Below are 19,596 nucleotides of genomic sequence, written 5' to 3' on the forward strand. Positions count from 1 at the left end.
ATGAGGACTCCTGCTGTTCTGTTCTAGAATTTTTCAATGAATAATAAAAGCTCTTCAGTGCTAAGAAAACATGGTGCATTGCCTCTGTGGGGAGACAGACTGCTCATTGCTTTGTTCAGGTAAGGAACTACATACCTCTGCACTCTACCTTCACCGACTGTGAGGAAGCAGAAGTTCAAGACTATAAAGAGCAGCTGGTTTACCTGCATGGAAGGGAACATCTACATGGTGACTGGACATGGGCCATTTTCTCTTGTCTTTCCTAGCTTTCCTGTTATTGTTATTATTACCACTGCTACTTCCTTTTCTTACTTCAGATTTACTGCTGTAAATCTGGCTGGACCTATCTATGGCATTTCTACTACTTTAAGTTGCTGAAATCAAAACCACTTTCTAAATACAGATGTAACAGTACAGAGCAGGCTTTGTTATTTCCAAAACTGTAGTACTGCCACAGTTTTGCAGTGTGTCTATTACTATTCAACAACAAATGAGTACTTTCTTCCATAGCACAAAGTAAGAACTTCAGCTTCAGATGCTGTGTTCTTCTGTCCATTCTATTTCCTGCTTTCCTTTTTCCTCAATTTCCTTTTTCCCTCTATTTCTCCATCCAAATTGTCCCTCTTCTCACCATTCATAACAAGATATTTCTCTTCTGGCATTATTAGTTGGAATCTACACTGTAAACATGGTGTTGTTTTGAATTTCAGCCTTATTAACAAGGTTATCAACAAGAAATTAGCCCAGAGACATTCAACTGGGATACCTTTCTATAATCATTCTGACTTTATATGCACACCTACTTTTGCTGCTCTATATCTGATTTTCTCACCCATCTGTATTACATATGTACATGCGAAACACTAAAACCTCCCCTTTCCTCTGTTTTTTTAATTCTCCCTGTCCCCCTTCTCACCTTCCACTTTGTGCTGCTTCTCTGTGCTTGCCCTCTCCCTGTCTTAGGATCCAAAATTTTTAGGTGACAAGTTCAGTTTAAGTCCAGCTTAGTTTTTAAAGACTTTTTTCCTATCAGTCAGCTTCGGCTCACCATTCCACAAAGCTTTTTTCCACATGAAATTACAGAAATAGTGGAAGAAGTTTGGAAGCTAAGGGAAGATGTGCACTTGCAAGGGGAACATTTAAACCCCAAGACAGGAAAAGTTAGAGAGATTCTTTCAGGAGAAAGCTAGTGGAGGATGGCTACCACATGCAAGACAGAGGAAACACATTACAACGCTCAAAACTTCTGAACAATCTGAGGGCAGTCTGTCTGTGTCAGGTACACTTTTGGACCACCACTGACTTCAGTGAGGTTGCCTGGGTATAACTGAAAGTACCTTCTGGATTGCTGGCTTAAGTATAGGAAAATTTGGTATCTCCTAGTCCTGGAGCATATTTCATCAGCAGATTAATTTCAGAACTTAGCATATAAATCAGTAAATACTAATTTTACCCACTCCCATTTGTTCCCAGCTTAGGAAAGTTAGAGGAAAAAAAATTAATTTATGGTTACAATAAAAAATTGTAAATATTTGTAAAACTATTTCTAAAAAATATTTTATTTCTAAAAATTCTCAAAACACTTTAAAACATGTAAATGATTGCACATTTTGAAGTTTTTTAATTACACACATTCATCACACATAATGTGCAGTTTGGTTATTACTATTTTTTAACTCAATGAAGCTTTTACCTTTTCTGACAGTAATTTTTTTTATTTATAAAGAAAGGCAGTGATATAGGATTTCTTTTACCTTTTACATCGTACAAATTACATACTAAGAGCATACAAAATCCAACTGTGCAAGTGTAAAGGCATATGCTTCATCAACAAACCCTGCTGCTCAGGGTGTCTTTTGCAGACAGACATGAGCTTGCTCCACATGTTCTCAGATACTCAGTAGGATTTATTAGCTCAAGTTATAGGGCCATCAGCACAAGCCTATGGTCTTGAATCAGAGATGAATTACACCCCTGAATATAACAGTTCAGTTACTACCGAACACAGACAAGTTTTTATCTTTCCATAAAAGACTGAATGTATGTACCCAATCAATGTACGTTAGCTCAGGCATAGCAACTAAACAGCCACACAGCTTCCAGACTTGTGTCACTGTCTTTGGGCAGCTGAGCTTGGGCTTGTTTGTGTAGACACAATCCCTGCCAGCTAGTAAATTACTAGATGAATTTAAAGTAACTCTGAAAAGTCAAAATATAAAAACATTATTTGCAAATAGGGCTCTTTACAAACTCTTTATGCTGAGTAGTATACATAGTAAATAAATTCTCCAATGCCTTCAAAGTTCAATTGAAATTACAAAAATATAAAACTTTAAAAGTAAGAAATTTCAAGAAAATTTAAATTCCAGTGCTTAATATATCCATCTACCTGGTAAATATAACTCTTTTCATAATAATTAGATGTTATCTATAACCACAATTGTAAAATGCCTGAATGCGCTAATATGTATGCTGTTAACTTTGACAACTGATTATTATCTACCCCATAAATTCTAAAGGCTGCTTTACGAATTCAAAATAATCCCAACACATATATTAAAATAGAAAAACAATCCACTAGACATACTTCCGCTAACTGGCTGAAAAACATTAGTGGGCCAGAATATTCATTTACACCACTGACAGCATTCTATGTACATCCAGCAAACAGTATGTACATACGAAAAGGGCAATATAAAGACAATAGACAATCTACTTCAAATATTAGTAAAATAACCTCCAGATCTGTTATGATGTCACTGAGTTCTGTTTCTGCAGTGATGCAAGAGGTCAATGGAAAATACAGGTTTGATTCACTCGACTTGCTTGCTTTAGCCTTGAGAGATGCCATTTTTCTTTGTGCCTTTTCTTCTTCACAGAGTTCCCCACAGTTACACTGAGATGAAGAAAAAACTTCTACAGCATCAGCAGGCAGAACATTTAAAATAGCAAGAACCTCTTCAGAAAGTTTGCTTTCATCAGACTGTGTCCGCGCCACCAAATCAACTTCAGTTTGTTTGCTGGTTTCAGATGTAGCTATTTCTGTGAAACCACAAGAAGGAACTAAATCTTGGATAGTCCCTTGGTCCTGACTTTGAAGACTGCTGTCATTATTTAAGGGCTTTTCAATGATTGCTTTACATTTAACTTCATTTTCCACTGGCCTGTCATTTGCCTTTTCCAACCTCTGGCTTTTGAGGTTTGCTCTTCCTCGACTCTGATACGCTCTCCAGTGTTTCTTCAATTTTCTGTTCCTTTCATGAGCACCATTAGTGTTGGTGTTTGAGGAGTCAATTCCATAAACTTTTAAGTTATATTGCATGGACAAAAATGAACTCAAGTAGCCTTTTCCAGAACCTATATCAATTACCTAGATAATGGGGAAAAAAGAAAATAAAATTTGCTATATTAATGAGCAACAAGATACACTTCAATCAAAAGCAAAATAATTCCCTAAGAATTTAAGCATGGATTTAATACCCACCTTATCAGTATCATCCCTCCTAATACACTTAGTTCTTTTGCTTTGTTGGTCCACCTTCTGACTTTAAAACACAGGCTAAGTCTTAAATGATTTGCTCCAGAAAACAGACACTGCAATGCTTATGCAATGCACATGTCCTGACTCTTCTGGGAAAGACTTTCAGTATATTTTTTGACACAGAACTTCTTCCTGCTAAAGAAAATAACCATAAACCACCACCACCTGCCCTTGCTAAACTGGGTCAGACTATAAAGTTAGCAAAGAAAGTGTTCACAGTATTTAGCTTTAGGCACCTAACTACCATACTGAGGAGCCTACTACCACTAGGTGTACAGAAATAAGCATCTTCAGATTCGGTGCCTGACTTAATCACTTCAGATGTGACCTAAAGACAGGTGATATTGATATCCCCCTTTATGTCAGAACGCTTATTTATACCGCTTTCCCATTCTGTGAAAATGATCCATACAGCTTTGATTAACATGAGGATGCTTTTGTAATAAAACTAAGGGGCTCGTACGTCACGTGCTTTCCACTGCCTGTTCTGGAAGGAGGAGTAAATAGAAGGGATAACTAGCTGACAGGTTTAGTTTGTCTCATAGTTGATAGCATGTGCTAGATCAGTGACTGATATAACACAGGAAGGAAAACACTATACACGGTAGTAGCAGAAACAAGGGTAACCTGAAACCTTTAAGCACATAACTACTGTTTTATATCATGTGTGTTTTAATTTGTAAAAAATATATAACAAAATATTTTACAAGAATAGGCAGAGTGACATTTCTCTAAGGAAAGAAAATGATAATGTTTGCTTCTGTTCAGGTATCTACCAAAAACTATATTGACTAGATATAATGACTTCTTTCTACATATTCCTGAAAGTGTTTGATTCAAGAACATGTAGGTCTTGTTCTTGGTCTGTCACGCGTTCTTAGGAAAGCTTACATTGATATTTGTAAGTCCAAATAGCAGCATACACTACATGGATCCATCTTAAACTCAACTGCATAGTTTTTTACCAGGTAAGAATACTCAGTACAGCAATACTCTTACTGAAATGAAAGATTTATTCCTTATTCTAAGAAAGTTAAAGATTTGTACAGCCGTGGAATTAGAAAGAAAAATTTGAAGCAATGTCACTAAAGACTACGTAAAACAGTGGAGAATACACACTATTAGGTAAAAATCGTTTACCCAGGCTGCACGTGGCTTTCTCATCTGCACTCATCATGTGATATTGCTGCATATTTGCCATCTAGGTATGCTACAATCCTCAAATTTCTTGAATGAAATCAGTACAGGAGTGGATTTAGTGAAATAGAATTGATATAATCTAAGCATACTTTTTGAAAGTGACATTTATTCATCACATTTATCACCAGTATTCTCCTAGATTATTTAAAAGTGAAGGAAAGAAAAGTGTTCAAGGAATAACTTTACCCACTATTTTATGTAACAGATACTACTATTATGCAGAACATGCACACCTCCACTTCTACAACGTTTTTAATTATTTCTGTGAAAGGCAGCATTTGGACACAAGAGTCAGCTAGTGAATTATTCCCAACTCCTATGTGTGACCTCTAGTGGCTGTAAAGACAAACTGCTGTTTGGGTAAGGTTTTTTCAGTTGTTTCCAAGTAAAAAGAAACTAGTAATATATTGTTAAATTAGCACTGGGAGAATAGTTTTAAAACGAAAGGAAAATTTGACTAGAAATACGAAGGCAATGATCTTGTGCTAAACAAATAGACGGCATTAAATTAATCCCTGCTTTACCTTCCCTTGATTACATAAGGAAAGGTAATCAGCAATCCATAGCGTATCTGCCAAGCATGAACTTTCAAAATGAAATTTCCATGATATAATGGACTCCAAAGGTCTTGTCCATAGTGAGTTGGGTACTATGTTTAAACACAGTTTCTGGCACAGCATAATCAAGAACTTTGTTTCCAGAAGCATTCCAACATTTCCCAGCACCAAATCACAAATTTAATGGATGCTGAATGCAGAATTATATCATACTTACATTACACATTGCAACTTTTGCTGCACATGTTGCAATTTCCAAGGAAAACTTTCACAAATACATTAAAGAAAAAAAATGTGCATTTAAACAAAGAAGAATCATCACTGACTTCTTTTCATAGTTTAATCAAGAACTTCTTTACAAAATGAAGTTCCAATTGTACAATAGGAACAATGCTTAAAAGGGGCAGTAAACAACTGAAAAAAACCCCTTTAGTTAGTTTGCTTTAATGTTTTAATTCAAATCATTAACCTAGAAGTGATTACAATAGTAATAAAATTTTTGCTTTTATTCTCATTTTACTATTTATTATACTACATTATAAAATACCACAGGAGAGCAATATCCTCTACCACCCATTATACATCATGGGTATGGAGGTGAAATGGAGGGCATTTTTCAAGCTGTCAGTGATCTGTAATATCTGAAAGAAACACCCTGAGGACACGTGCTGTTGTAAAACATGTGTTGTGTTTTCATAGCTCTAGATTTTTTAATTAAATGTTGCATATATTTTGTTTTGCGAGAAGGACAGAAAAAAAATCAATAAGGAAAAAACTCTCCTAAAACTTTACAATTTCTATATTTTTTTAAGTTGAAAGGTAACCAAAACAAAAGGAGTTGCTTTTTAATAACTGAGAAGGAGCCTTTTCTTTTTTTTTTTTTTAATGTAACTGGAAAGCTCTTTTCATATATTAGGGATTTGTAACTTTGCACAAATAAATTTTGTTACAGTGTATGACTAAAATGGAAAAAAGTTAATATAGAGCAGTCAGCATTTCATATTCAGTGACATACTGCAATAATATTTTTCATTAAATGTTACAATTTTTTCAAAAAATAAACAGAAAATAATCCTTTGTATAAAGATACTCCAAGCCATCTGATAAAAGTGCATAATCACTGGATGAAATTGCAGCATATTGACACATACTTAATAATGATTGGTTTGAGATTTTATTACCAGCTACATCGGGACTTAGGTTAGGTCATTAAGGTGGCTCTACTTTTTTACTCTCCGAACGTGGGTTTTCCTTTCCTTTCATTCCTGAATCTCACAGGAACTATTTAAAATCTAAATGAAAATGCTATATGAAACACCACCTTCCAGAGAACACTTAGTATTGCATTATAAGCAAACTACGCTCTCCTACAGCTTTTTCAGTACGTGAAAGTCTTCAACACTTGAACAACTAATACTTGCCTGAAGCAAAAGCTAAGCAAGGCAAAAAACATGCTAATGATAGAAGAAATTACTTTCACAAATCTGCTGCTACTGTATTTCTATTCTTTACAGAGTGCATCCACTTTAGGGCTGTTGAGGGCACCCACACTTGTCACTGCGGCTGGCTCTTGAAAGAGTTGCTGGAGAGATCGCCTTCCATCGCTGTAAGCGATCGCAGATGCTCACAAATTGACTGCATCTCATCCAGTAATATTTGGCCTGAATTGCAGCTCTCTATTTACTTGGTAATCCCAGTTGTAAGGAGAAGACTGCTTAAAACTTTGCCTTCGTCAGTCGTTCCTCACAAAACAGATGGTCAGGATTCAGAGTTTTGATCTCTGTTTTCAAGGATGCCACAGGCCTGACCCAAACCTATCAAGAGTACCGCATCATTTACATTATCTAAATTAAACTCAGCCTGAGCCAAATAACTTTCTAATCAAAGTTCAGCTTCAGCAACTCGGAGCTGAACCCAAGTTTTGGGGCCTGCCCTTCGGTCTGTGGTGGCAGCAGCAGCAACTCAGGACGCTGCAGTTACATCTCTACCACTAACCAGAACAAAGCACGGCCATGTACTCTACCCCCAGCACTCAGCTGGCCACACCATTAATTTTGAGCAGCCCCCCTGGTGCAGGGATGAAGCAGGCCAACTAGCACTCTCCCATTTCAAAGGCCAGGCACAGTATGGGGGACGAGATACACCAGAGACCATGGTAATACAGACCTGGCCTGCCCAACTGCAGTTGTCTCTTCCCCCTTACAACCAATATGTTAATTTGAAACTATACTCAGACGTATTTACTTAGGGAAAAAAAAGGCTCAGAGGGAATATGTTCAGCATAAAATCTGGGCACATACCTTATTAATCTTTGGTTTTAAACAAATATAGTTTGTTCTCCACAAATCTTTGTGGGAACAAGTATTAGGCTGGAGGAAATTGGTCTCCATTTACACTTACAGCCCCTTGCACAGAAAGCAAGTGCAGCTCAGATGTAGAAAGGAATCAAATGCAGTGTCCACAGTCACTAGTCATCTACAGTTTAAAGCGAGGATGAAGCTACATTAGCCAGTTACTAGCATTATAGAGGTTAAAATGATTAAACCAACTCAGTTCACCCAGATACTTAGTAATACTTAGTTATTACCACAACAAAGGTCTGAGACATGGCATCTAACAGAAAGTTTAACATTTAAAAAGCTTACAGAAAAATTACTTGTATGTAAAACAAGGAAATGGTATTGGTGTACTTTTGTCTAATAGAATGTGAAATATGGTACTCAAGTATTGCCAACAGATCCACAAGTGAACATCTACGAGGTTTTAATGCAACAGTGATCTAGTGCACTGTGCAATCACAATTACATGCTAAAAAGAAAGGATAAGTTACAATCAAGTTTCAGAAAGGAATCCTGCAATTCTTCACCATCCAAGGATGAACTTGCCATCTGATGTATGAAACGGCCAACTCATAGAGTAATCACTGGGTGGTAATGGTGTTGGGTGTCCAAATCTCACATGTGTTCTACCAAATGTATTTTATGCACACTCTGCTACATAAATCTCTGCTTAATCTGGTCTCTCTTCAAACTAAAAAGGTCATAACTAAATTCCTAATTAAACAACCCATGTTAAATAAAGGTGAACAGCATTAAACAATAGGAAACAATTTAAATTTCTTGTGCCAGAATAAGATGAGCTTTCAAAATTTCTCAGATCTTCTACTTGGGTCTCTATGTGGCACTCTTGTGTGCCTGACAGAAGAAGAACGAAGTTTTGCTCTCCTAGTGATGCTTATGGTAAATTCCCAGCACTATAATACTGATAAACATGGCAGTACTCGCGTATAGCAAAAAGCAGTACAATTTTTAGCTGCTCAACATATAGAGGATGATTATAATTTCTTAATATTTTTCATGAGTCATAAAATGATTATGACTCAATGAAAGGCAGCTCCTTTGGAATGATACATTTGTAAACAAAATTGTCCTTCAGCTTGGCTGTAAAGGTTCTTGGCCCTAATTGTTCTTTAGGTACAATTATCTACAGGAAAAATAAGAACAGCAGTAACAGAATATCAAAATTATGTACTCAAACACAATAAGGAGAATAATTTGGAAGGTACAAGGTAACACACAGTAGGAAATGCTTTCTTACCTGCTTTATACCACAGTAATTCGCTATGTTGTCTACCAGCTCTGACATCACCTGCACTTCATGTGATTTCTTATTATTCATAAACTCATCAGTTTTGATACCTGTATCAGATTAAGAAAATACATACACATTAACACAACCTATAATAATAAAGATTTCTAATCAATCAGAAAAAATACCAGCCTAAAAATATGCTATAGTATTTTTATATTTTAAGGATAGTAATTTTTAATTAAAAACTCATTAAATTATTACAAGACTAAACTTCTGAATTACAGATGAATTAGTAAAATTCCACACTGTAAAACTTAGTACTGTTGGTGTAGTTTTAAGATGTAGCATATCTAATACCTGACCAAATATTAGACAATAGCTACTACTATAAAATTGTTCTTCCTGTTCATTCAAAAATATTTATTTTTGTGTCATTTATCACATTTACCTTTACATAGGTGAAATATAAGGGCAGAGACAATTAATAATCACACAGTATGGCTTGTTAATTATACAGATTTGACCACAATATCAAGTGGAAGATGTCTCAAATGAAAGTTATGAGTGATGTTGGGGAAACTCAAAGGAAGATGCACCTTTATTTTTTTAACCTATAGATGGGTTATAGAACTACTACATCTTTATGGTACAAAATCACTCATTTCAGTGTTGCTGGAGAATGTGTTAATGAGATGGAGTCAATCTCTGCCACGGGTTTAATGCTTGCGGAGAATACGAAGCACCCACTTGCTAATCCCTACATCCCCCAACCAAAGGAGGAGCTCAGAAGTCACTCCCTTGGGAGAAACCCACACATTTCTCATAGGTGACCAACACTACAGTACACTTGGCTCTAAGTTAAATTGATGGAAATATTTGTAAGTCTGAGTGATGGCAGAAGAAACTGGACCGTTACTGATGAGTATGCTCCTAGAAAACAAGACTTTTCTACATGACTAGGCAGATTAATATACTTTCCTGTTCTCTGCTTTTTGCACAGTATGTGTTCAACTGTCCAGAAACTGATCATTAGACAAAAACTATGTTCATTCCTTGATCAGATCATGCTGGGAACAGAGCCAAGAGTGTTACTTCTTTAGAAGAGAGTAGGGAATTGAACTGAGCTCATGAGAAACCTAATGTTTTCTCTATTTTTCCCCAAACCCACAGGATCTCTCCATTTCTTAAACATCTGGTTTTTTATAATAAACTGTTATGACAATACTTAAAATCTAATATAGACTGTATGAACTGACAAAAGAAAAAAAATAGACTAAAATACTTTTAAACAAAACAAATAGCAGAAACAAGTGTTTGTCATTTCACTAAAGATTCGCCTTAACTTTCAAATTGTGAATATCTACCCGGTGCCCTAAAAACCTCTTAATTTGTAAGCATTTCAAAAGAAAGAAAAAAGACAGAAAAAAAAAATTTTTAAAAAGTCTCTTTTTTTGTTTATATTTGAACATTTTAGTGCCTGGATAGGCTCATCAGAAGAAGAGGCAGAATGGTAGCAGGAAGAAACAGACATTTAACTTCTTGACAGAAGTAAAAGTTGTTTGACTGTTCTCCAAAGCAGCACTGTCACTTTGAACTATCACCACATACTGCACCTTTTACTCTTCGGTATAGTATGAACTCAAAAGACTGAATTGGGTAATGCTGTGTGAAGTACCATTTCAGAGAGTACTTAAGCCAAATTAAGTATTTCAAACATGGAAGAAATCCAGAAATCCAGAAACAAGACCCAACTTAACGTCAAATAAGTATTTCAAACATGGAAGGAATCCAGAAATCCAGAAACAAGACCCAACTTACAAAAGCTGAGGTTCCACACAGAAAAATCATAGTTTGCTTATACCTACATATATAAAGTATTTATCATCTTAGCTACTAAAGTTTCTTAACCATTTTTAGACTTCTTTTCCTACCTTTTGCAGAATGAGCACTCTGCTTGTATTTCAGCTCAGGAAAAATGATACTGTGCAGAAAATTATGGATTTTTTTCTGCAAAATTCTGATAGATTTTTTAGCATTATTTTGAAAAACAATCAGTCATATTGCAATCTAATAGAAAAAATGTATTTGGGGGCTGTTTTATATTGCCAAGACAACTGCAAATTTGAAAAAAATATATATACTAGTTTTAAACAAACTGTGTAAATTCATTCTGCTATCACAAAATTACTTTCCTGAAACAAATAATCATACATGTAGATTTCCTTATTATGTGTATAACTGATGCAAGCAGAACAAATACTAATTTCAAAAACCATAAGAAATTTAGAGATCCATCTCCTTTTGTGGTGAAAAAAGAAAGTGGGGTTCGAATACTTCACAGAAGTACCCTTGATATAATAGAGTAACAGAACGCTTAATGTTACTAGTTTTAGCTGGTACTGAAATAGTACTCATTTCCACTGTGAATCCCTAGCACAGGTAGCTGCTTTCCATTTGAAAAACTGCTTCAACTCTGTAATGCCATTTACAGCTACATCTTTAGTTGTGAAGCTGAACAAATTAAGGAGAGACTGTCCTTTATACAGGGCTAACACAGATCTTCCTAAGATCTCCTATGGCAGGGTGCAGGGGTTTTATACCCCAACTACCTGTGGGAATTCAGATATACCAGATAAAAAAAAAAAAATTCACAGTCCACACCAGACAACACCACCTATACAGAAGTTACACTACTATGATTTAATTCCATAAGCCCGAGTGAGGGACCAGGATAACCATATACTAAAAAAAAACATTGAGGCAGAGTGATATCCAGTATATAGCATTTAAAGACAGATTTGTTAACAGTCATTGCATGACTACTACCTTGGCGATAAACACATTGCAAATGTAGAGAGTACTCTTAATCCAGTACTGTAACAACCCTCACTTCTTATATCGGATGTGGACGTGTAACAAGATAAATTCTTCCTGCTGGCTTCCTCCCCTTGGGCCAGGCTCTTCTGGACCCCATGGGCTCGGTGCAAGCAACCTGATGGTGCTGTAAGGACCACAATGACCTTCATTAGGAAGCAATGGAGAAAGCCCCTTAGACTCAGAACTCCATTCTGAGCAGCTGTGTCCACAGTATGCTTGAAATGTTTGTGCTTACCAATTATTCCAAGGAAGGACAGCAATATGTCTACGTTAAGATGGTGAAGAAGTTAGAGAGCTATGCAAGTATGCAAACTGTGGGAATAGGCTCATAAGCATGTTTGTCTTAGAACAAGAAAATGTATTAAAAACATCTGAAACATAAATGGAATTATCCTGATGCATACTTTTCAGAATATGAGCAAGGCCATGGTAAAGTTGCCAATTTTCTCAGACTCACACTTCTTTTGACTTGCAAGCTTTAGTATGTCAGGAAATGAATATATTTTCTGAAATACAGAATTAAGTCCAAAATATCTAAAACAGCTTAAGTTAAAAGATCACAACTTTCATTTGGCAACTTGCACGTTATGAATCCGTAATTTGGTATTTTGCTTCTGCCAAATGATTACCAGGAACTTCAATTAAGTTAATTTAACTGATTCTTACTGCCAATTCAACACAAAGGTTTTGAATTATAATACCATTGCATACATTTGGAACACGTTTTATTTTTTCTATAAAGAACAATTTAGAATTACTGCATCACAAACCCAGGCCTGAGTTACCCAACTGAGCAGCACTCCTGCAAGACACAGAATAAAATACTCAGCAACTGCCTTATCCTGATGCTCCATTCTGCATGACAAGAAGATGAAAGAATCCTTGTAGTTTTGTCTAAGAAAGCTAATCCAGATATGAACTCAAGCACAAGGATAACAAAGTAGAACTAGAGAATTACAGAAAATTAAGCGGAACACAGGGAATGAGAGCATAATAAAAATGAAAAGAGCTAAAAAGCAAGCAGAAGAAAAGCAGCATGCAGTTGTCAAACAAGAAAAAAGGGCTTCAGATGAAAGAAGGGCAAAAGGAAAGAAGCCAGGAAGTAAGACCAATGCACAACAACCCATTAAGACTATCTTAGCTATAGCATTTTAGTACTTCTGAAGAAATGAAAAACTGGGGAGCCAATCATGGAAAATGGCAAAATTGGAAAGAGAAGATTGCTGTAGAAAACGGGAGAGATGCACAACATATATATAATGGTGCTATCACTTAGGATAAGAAACATCAGAGTTTTAACATATTACAGAGATGAAACACACTAGAAGGCAAAGACAGAGAGCTGCTCAGTCTGTCTCTGAAAAACTAATGACAAATCTGAAAGACAGTGACAAATCTATAAAGATTGAGGACTCCATGAAAAGCACGTTTTCAGTGAAAATTACAGCAGTCCAAGTAAGTATAAATGCCAGTTTATCATCTGATACAAAAAATATAATGAAGGGTAAGACTTCCAGTGTCCAACTCGATGCCAACTTGAGAGTGTTTTAATTCAACGTCTTTAACTACAGAAAATGAAATCACTCTAGTTTTATGACATATAATTGGTATTGGTCCAAAACATACAGAATGAATAAAAATGAATTTTTTTGAGACATCAAACACTTATTGGACCATATTCAGCTAAACGCCAAAGCACATATTTAATATTAAACAAAAGATGTAACATGAAAACCCACTTGCCAGATTTTAGGGTGAGACTTTTAAAAGAAAGCAAGACTAGCAACCATGATTCCTGCTGCTTAAGGAGAAGAAAAACAAAGGGAATTAACAAGATATCTCAAAAAATGATGTGCCTGCTTGTCTATCTCATCCCCTTTAAAACTGAATCTCAGGAAGGGTCTATAGGTACTGAACGCTGTGACCTCTTTGCTCAAATTTTAGTAAGAGAATCCATTTTCTAAACAAAGGCAATGAAGAAACTATCTAGGAACAAATGAAAATTGAAGTGAGAAGCATGTAGGAAGAAAACCCAACAAACCACTCTCCAAAACCAAAGGTCCTATAGTGAATAAGTAAAAATTTAAATACAAATGTAAATATACCTGTTGTTCCTTGATTGTCTCCTCTCAGTGCTTCAAGTACATCTTCTAACGGGGTACACACTCCAAGGCTGGACAAAGAATAATATTTAGCAGCCAAGGCAAACAAATGTACATTGATAAGCTTCTTAGAGTTTTCACAAAACACATCGGAAAACATGTCGTCATCATCTGTACAGAAAAGAAAAAGAAAAGATTTCTGTCAACAGTGCTTAACATCTCTGTAATAGTGCTGACAGAGAACTACAAGCAATAAATTCTTGGTATCAGACAGAAGTAACCATTTACTTTGCTTCCATAAGTGGGAAAACTCATTATTTTTCTTCAGCTGTATTCCCCCTTCAGAACTGCAGTCAAATTTCGCTCTTATCTGAACTAGTGTAAATGTGGAAAAATCTATTGTTTTAGCAGAGCTACTTTAGTATAATCAACAAGAGAATTCAGGCAACATTATCACTTCTCTTTTGTTTACAAACTTGCTCATTATACATTTCCTAATCATCCCCATCTGACAACACACACTACTAGATTTTTTAAGAAATGCAGCTGTTCAATATATGAACTGTTTTGATTTACAATCACCATATTCACATACTTTCCAAGCTGCTTTGTAACTGGTGAATCTGCTGGGAGAATTAAATTAATTTTTATTACCAATCAGGTGTGAGCCAAAGTTAGATTCCAATGCATATTTTGTTTGACTCAGGATGAAATGCTTCAGTTTGGTATTACTTAGTTCTTAAGTTTCAAAAATGTACACTTATTTCTAGGTGAAACATATTGGTATGAATCATTTATTAATTCTGAGATGGTTTTGTATTGTCTAATTCCTCTCTATTTCAGCTAAAACTATTTGTGAATTCTACATAGCTTTGCTAATAATTTTGTAATTCTTTTAAAATATATAAAAGCTAAGCAGTCCAGCAAACAAACAGTTACAAAGATTTAGAAAATATCTCCTGGTTTGCCTTTTGTCTTATGGGTAGATGTTGAGCAAGCACATACCTAGCACAGTAGCTTTCCTGAATCTGGCCTACCCACCTGCATGACAACAGATACAGCTGTTTTTAATTGACCTCACCTCTAATACTCTTAATTTTCTTGCATGACAACAATTAAAGGTCATGCATATATTACAATTTATTGAAAACAGTCCCAATAGTGTCAACATGTTAATTTTCATAGTATTATGCTACAAAGGCTTAAGTCCAGCAACCAAACTTTGGACCTAAGAAAGAATCAATATTGTCTAAGCTATGACCAGAATTAATATTATTTCAGTTTCTGCATGGCGCTTCTTACTCCTCTCTACGACAAAATTAGAAAGCAAGCCACCTTTCTCTATAAAAGACTTTCTTATTTGAACTTCTGAACATCCAGTAACTTTTAGTTAGTGAACCTTCATAAAGGATAAGGGTGTAACATGATACTAGAGAACAGAAACAAAGAGAAACACTAAACCAGAATAGACTGCAAAGTTTTTAGGGAGAAGTGGTAATTTTGTTTTCCAATGTCTCTGTGGAGATATGTTAGAGGAAGATAAGAAATTAGATGCGTGCATTTTGAAATGACTGAAGAAAAATAAATTTCCTTTCTGACTATACCTTCAAATCAAGCAAATAATGGAAAAGACTAATATAATGGGATAAGATAATCAAACACTTTTGGACAATGTACAGAATTGCGCTTCCGCCCCCCCCCCCAAAGTTTCAAAAACCATAAAAGGAGGTGAAAATCTACACACAAACAGTATTTTTGAGTTCTGTTGGGTAAATTTTATGCAAGGAGTTCTTACAAGAAACTGTCACAGCTTGAGTTATTGCTGAAGAAGAAAATTTCAGTTCATTTTTAACAGGGGGTTCACTCATTGAACTTATTTTAGATTTTCTGCGAATGAACAGCGTTCCAGAAAATTTATAGACATTCACAAAATGAATGTAGTCTGAATCAGTAAAATGCATAGAAATCTTTAGGTCTGATGCAGTGGTAAGAAATCACTAATCTGTCAAGAACAAGGTTTAAGGGATTCAACAAGCAATTATATGCCAACAATTCTTGAGAAACCGATAGACATGAGACATTAAGTCAAAAGGTGCAGAGGGATATTTTGACCAGCCAGCTGCTCAGCAGTTTTACCAGGTGAAGAAGAAATCTAATTTTCTTGATGAGAAGTGGGTGTTCCACTTTGTTTCATGCATATTACGACTTCTTTGAATTAGTATAGTATTTAGTATAACACACTGGAGAAAAGTCTGGCCCATTCTAATACACATTTATGTTGTTCTTTATCTCCAAATTTTATTTCCTCAGTAACCAGTATGGTTTGGGGTTTTTTTTCCATTTTAGAAAACTGGAGCACATAACACTGAAACATACAATCTTTTTATCAACTGGCACATATTTTTAAATACACTGGCTAATCTTTTATGACAAAACAAAACAAAAATCGATCAAGCAAAAAACTTTCCCCCAAAATCCACTTCTTTTCTTCATGGCATAACATTATATGAAATAAAGGAGATTTGAAAATACATTGGAATGTCATGCTGTTACAAAGTATTTCTTCAACATATGTGAGATGCATGAGAAACATCTGAATAAAATTGGAGTTTTGTAATTTTCATTTTCATACATGTATATTACCTATGTATTAAATGCATTTTGGTTTATAAGCAGTATTTTTTCAAAATGTCTGGCTAGATATTGGATGTTTTTGATTGACTTTTATATTTTAAATACACTGAACTGTATCAATAGTGGAAAAAAATGTGCTTTCTATCATTACCGTAGCATCAGATACTTGGGGGTGCAAGAAGAAATAACGCCATTCTTCCTCCATGCAACAGGATAGCAATAAAATTCACAAAAACATGTCACTTTCACATAACTAGTCTATTAGAAGATGCTTTCGTTGACTCCAAGTGTACTAATATATCCATTCTTCCAGTAATATTAAGCAGCTTAGAATTGCTCTTAATGTAAACTTTCAATGGTATTAGTAGAAATAAACAGAAAAAATATAAACCAACCTGAAATATCCTACAGGTGTCATAAATATTACATTTATGTATTTGCTTTAGTTCAAAAGGCAGAGATGAATGCAAACGTTACTGACAAATTAGGTACTTATATGTTGTTTATAAACATGATCTACTTCGATACTTGCGGCATGTTTGTTTCACTGCAATAGGTAGGATCTTTAAGTACATTAGTTTCCTTTATTGGAAATAAACTCACTTATGCCGATGTTAATACCAGCCCTCCAATGCACGGTACAGAAATAGGTACTGGAAAAGGTTTGTTTCAAAGCTTCAGACTTGCCTACCATCTCAGCCCAGAATGGCATCCCAGTCCAACAGAAGTTTCTACAAGGTCTAGGCCAGCATATATATCTCTTCATCCAGAGGTGTCATTCAGAGAAGACAACAGTTAATTCAAAAAATGCGCACAAATACGCACACAAGGATGACACGCCTGCATAAGCTACTATGAGTTGAATATTTTGTTTAATCAATACTGTACTGAAGCTATTATCTGGAATGAAAGCTAGGGCTCTCCCATCCATTTCTACTGTAAGGTCTATAGTCACCTTTCTTCAAACTGGATGAACACCAACTTCTTGGATATTGTAATGGTGATACCCTTAACATCTACCAAATGACTAAATGCAAGAATGCCATTCACCTAAGACACCTCACCTCTGCAACACCAGCCATCATCCAAAACACAGCAAACCCAGTATCTCTCATCTCCTCTGTAAGGAATACATATTATATACCTCATTGGCAACTTTCAGCCAACAACCACTGTGGAAATAAACATGTGAATTACATATACAAACTTGCTACAGTACAAAAAGAAAACTATCATCAACCCTGCACATACACATCTTACACCACACCACCCTGACACTGACAAGGAAAATCATTAAACCTATATACCCTTGAAGAAATTTATCCTTATTTTTCCCACCTAACTTTCAAATAGCTCACCAAGTCAACAGCATAAGCAAATATTCGGCACATGAGAGTTCACAATATTTGGCAACCCAATCTTCCTTTCACATTACTTCCTGCTGATCCCACTATATTGCACAAATACAACTTATCGTGAAACTTCGTAACTTTCCTAGGTTAAAGACTGATTATTGAAATTTAGAATTTTCTGCTTCTTTGTCAGAACTCATGAAAAGCTTCTAAACCCACCACTTGCCTGCTTTCACTTTTTCAGCACCTGACATAAAATATATTAACTTTTCTTACAAATCTCACTTAACTGATATTAAATGCAGTAATACCCAGTGTTCTATAATTTCCCTGAATTCAGTTATCTGATGGAAGAACATGAACAGAGCTAGTAGGATTTCATGCACGATCACTAGTATATAATCTGTAATAACACTCCTGCCAAATTTAAATTGTTGTTCCAGCTTGCCAATTAAAAGAAAAAAAACAACTATATTAAGGTATCTGAAGCATGACTTCAAGCTATGGAATGGCAGTTATCAGATTACTATTATTTTTGAATATTAAAAATGTTAGTTTTCTCAAAATGTTTCTACTTTGGTTGCTCACAAGATGACATCTAATATGTCTTTTAACCAGTCAGTCCATACATTTGCAAATAAATCTTCAGAGGAAAGAAACATATGCAAAAAAATTGGAATTATGGTACAAACAGTAATTTACAGTAAAATATGAAAATACTTAAACCACAGATTTTTCTATGCCTGTGTCCAATTTACAGCAATGACGTGATAAATGACATGCAGTATGGCAAATGTCAGCTTTTTGATGTATAAAAATATAAAACAGTTTTCTATATCTAAAAATGGATCTGAAATTTTTTTGTATGGTACAACTGAAAACAAGGGTTCTACCCTTTGTATGGTCATTATAATGAAATATCATCTGATGAGTATCTGAAAATGTTCTTTGAAACTGATTTACAGAACGTGTAATATTCTGTAACATGATTATCTTCTTGCATATAATACTGTACAACAGAATTTCTTGCTTGCTAGCTTCTATTCAGCATATGTAGTTGTCAAAATCCCTATAGTAACATAAAATATTGTGCAGAATAACAGTTTCGTGCCAATCTGCAATAATGTTACTTTTTAGTTTGCACAGCTATGTGAGTAGGAACTGACAACTTCACATTTTCAGATCAATTCTGTCAAATGTAGCTTATGTTTCCCTATAATTTAATTTGGGATCCCTATTAGAACAGATTCTAGAAAACTTTTCATAATAGTTTAGGGATTGTGAATGTATAAATGTAAAACTTCTCAAACTCTTACGAAGCAAAGGTTTTACCATGTGAAATCAAAATGTCATTTTACGCATATTTTGAGTAAAGTATCTGGGGTACATGACCACAGTGTCATTTGAGCATGCAAAATAAATCTATGCTCATCGCCACACTCCAATAAAAGGTAGTTCTATGAATGATAGCATGAGAACCTTTTAGTAGCCATTTCAAGGTAAATCTAAATAACTAACATTGAAGTTGTTGTGGTTTAACCCCAGCCAGCAACTAAGCACCACGCAGCCGCTCACTCACTTCCCCCCCACCCAGTGGGATGGGGGAGAAAATCGGGAAAAAAGAAGCAAAACCCGCAGGTTGAGATAAGAACGGCCTAATAGAACAGAAAAGGAGAAACTAATAATGATAATGATAACACTAATAAAATGACAACAGCAATAATGAAAGGATTGGAATGTAC

General features: G+C 35.3%; 1 protein-coding gene across 9 annotated transcripts in view; it reads right to left on the reverse strand.

Annotated features, from left to right (window-relative positions):
- The window catches only part of METTL25 (methyltransferase like 25), a 65,187-nt gene that overhangs the window by 42,448 nt on the left and 3,143 nt on the right, over window positions 1–19,596 (reverse strand). For 8 of the 9 annotated variants that reach the window (XR_008233071.1, XM_052774286.1, XM_052774285.1 and 5 more), the window contains exons 2-4: window positions 13,872–14,039; window positions 8,896–8,996; window positions 2,738–3,370 (exon numbers count right to left, since the gene is read on the reverse strand). Coding sequence is in view for 8 of the 9 variants with exons in the window: in XM_052774286.1 (XP_052630246.1) it covers window positions 2,738–3,370; window positions 8,896–8,996; window positions 13,872–14,039 (902 nt within the window). In the remaining variant the exon portion in view is untranslated. The remainder of the gene's footprint in view (window positions 1–2,737; window positions 3,371–8,895; window positions 8,997–13,871; window positions 14,040–19,596) is intronic. The other variant, XM_052774293.1, reaches the window with a different exon arrangement.

The sequence above is a fragment of the Harpia harpyja genome, chromosome 23 (genome assembly GCF_026419915.1).
Source record: "Harpia harpyja isolate bHarHar1 chromosome 23, bHarHar1 primary haplotype, whole genome shotgun sequence".
Lineage (NCBI taxonomy): Eukaryota > Metazoa > Chordata > Aves > Accipitriformes > Accipitridae > Harpia > Harpia harpyja.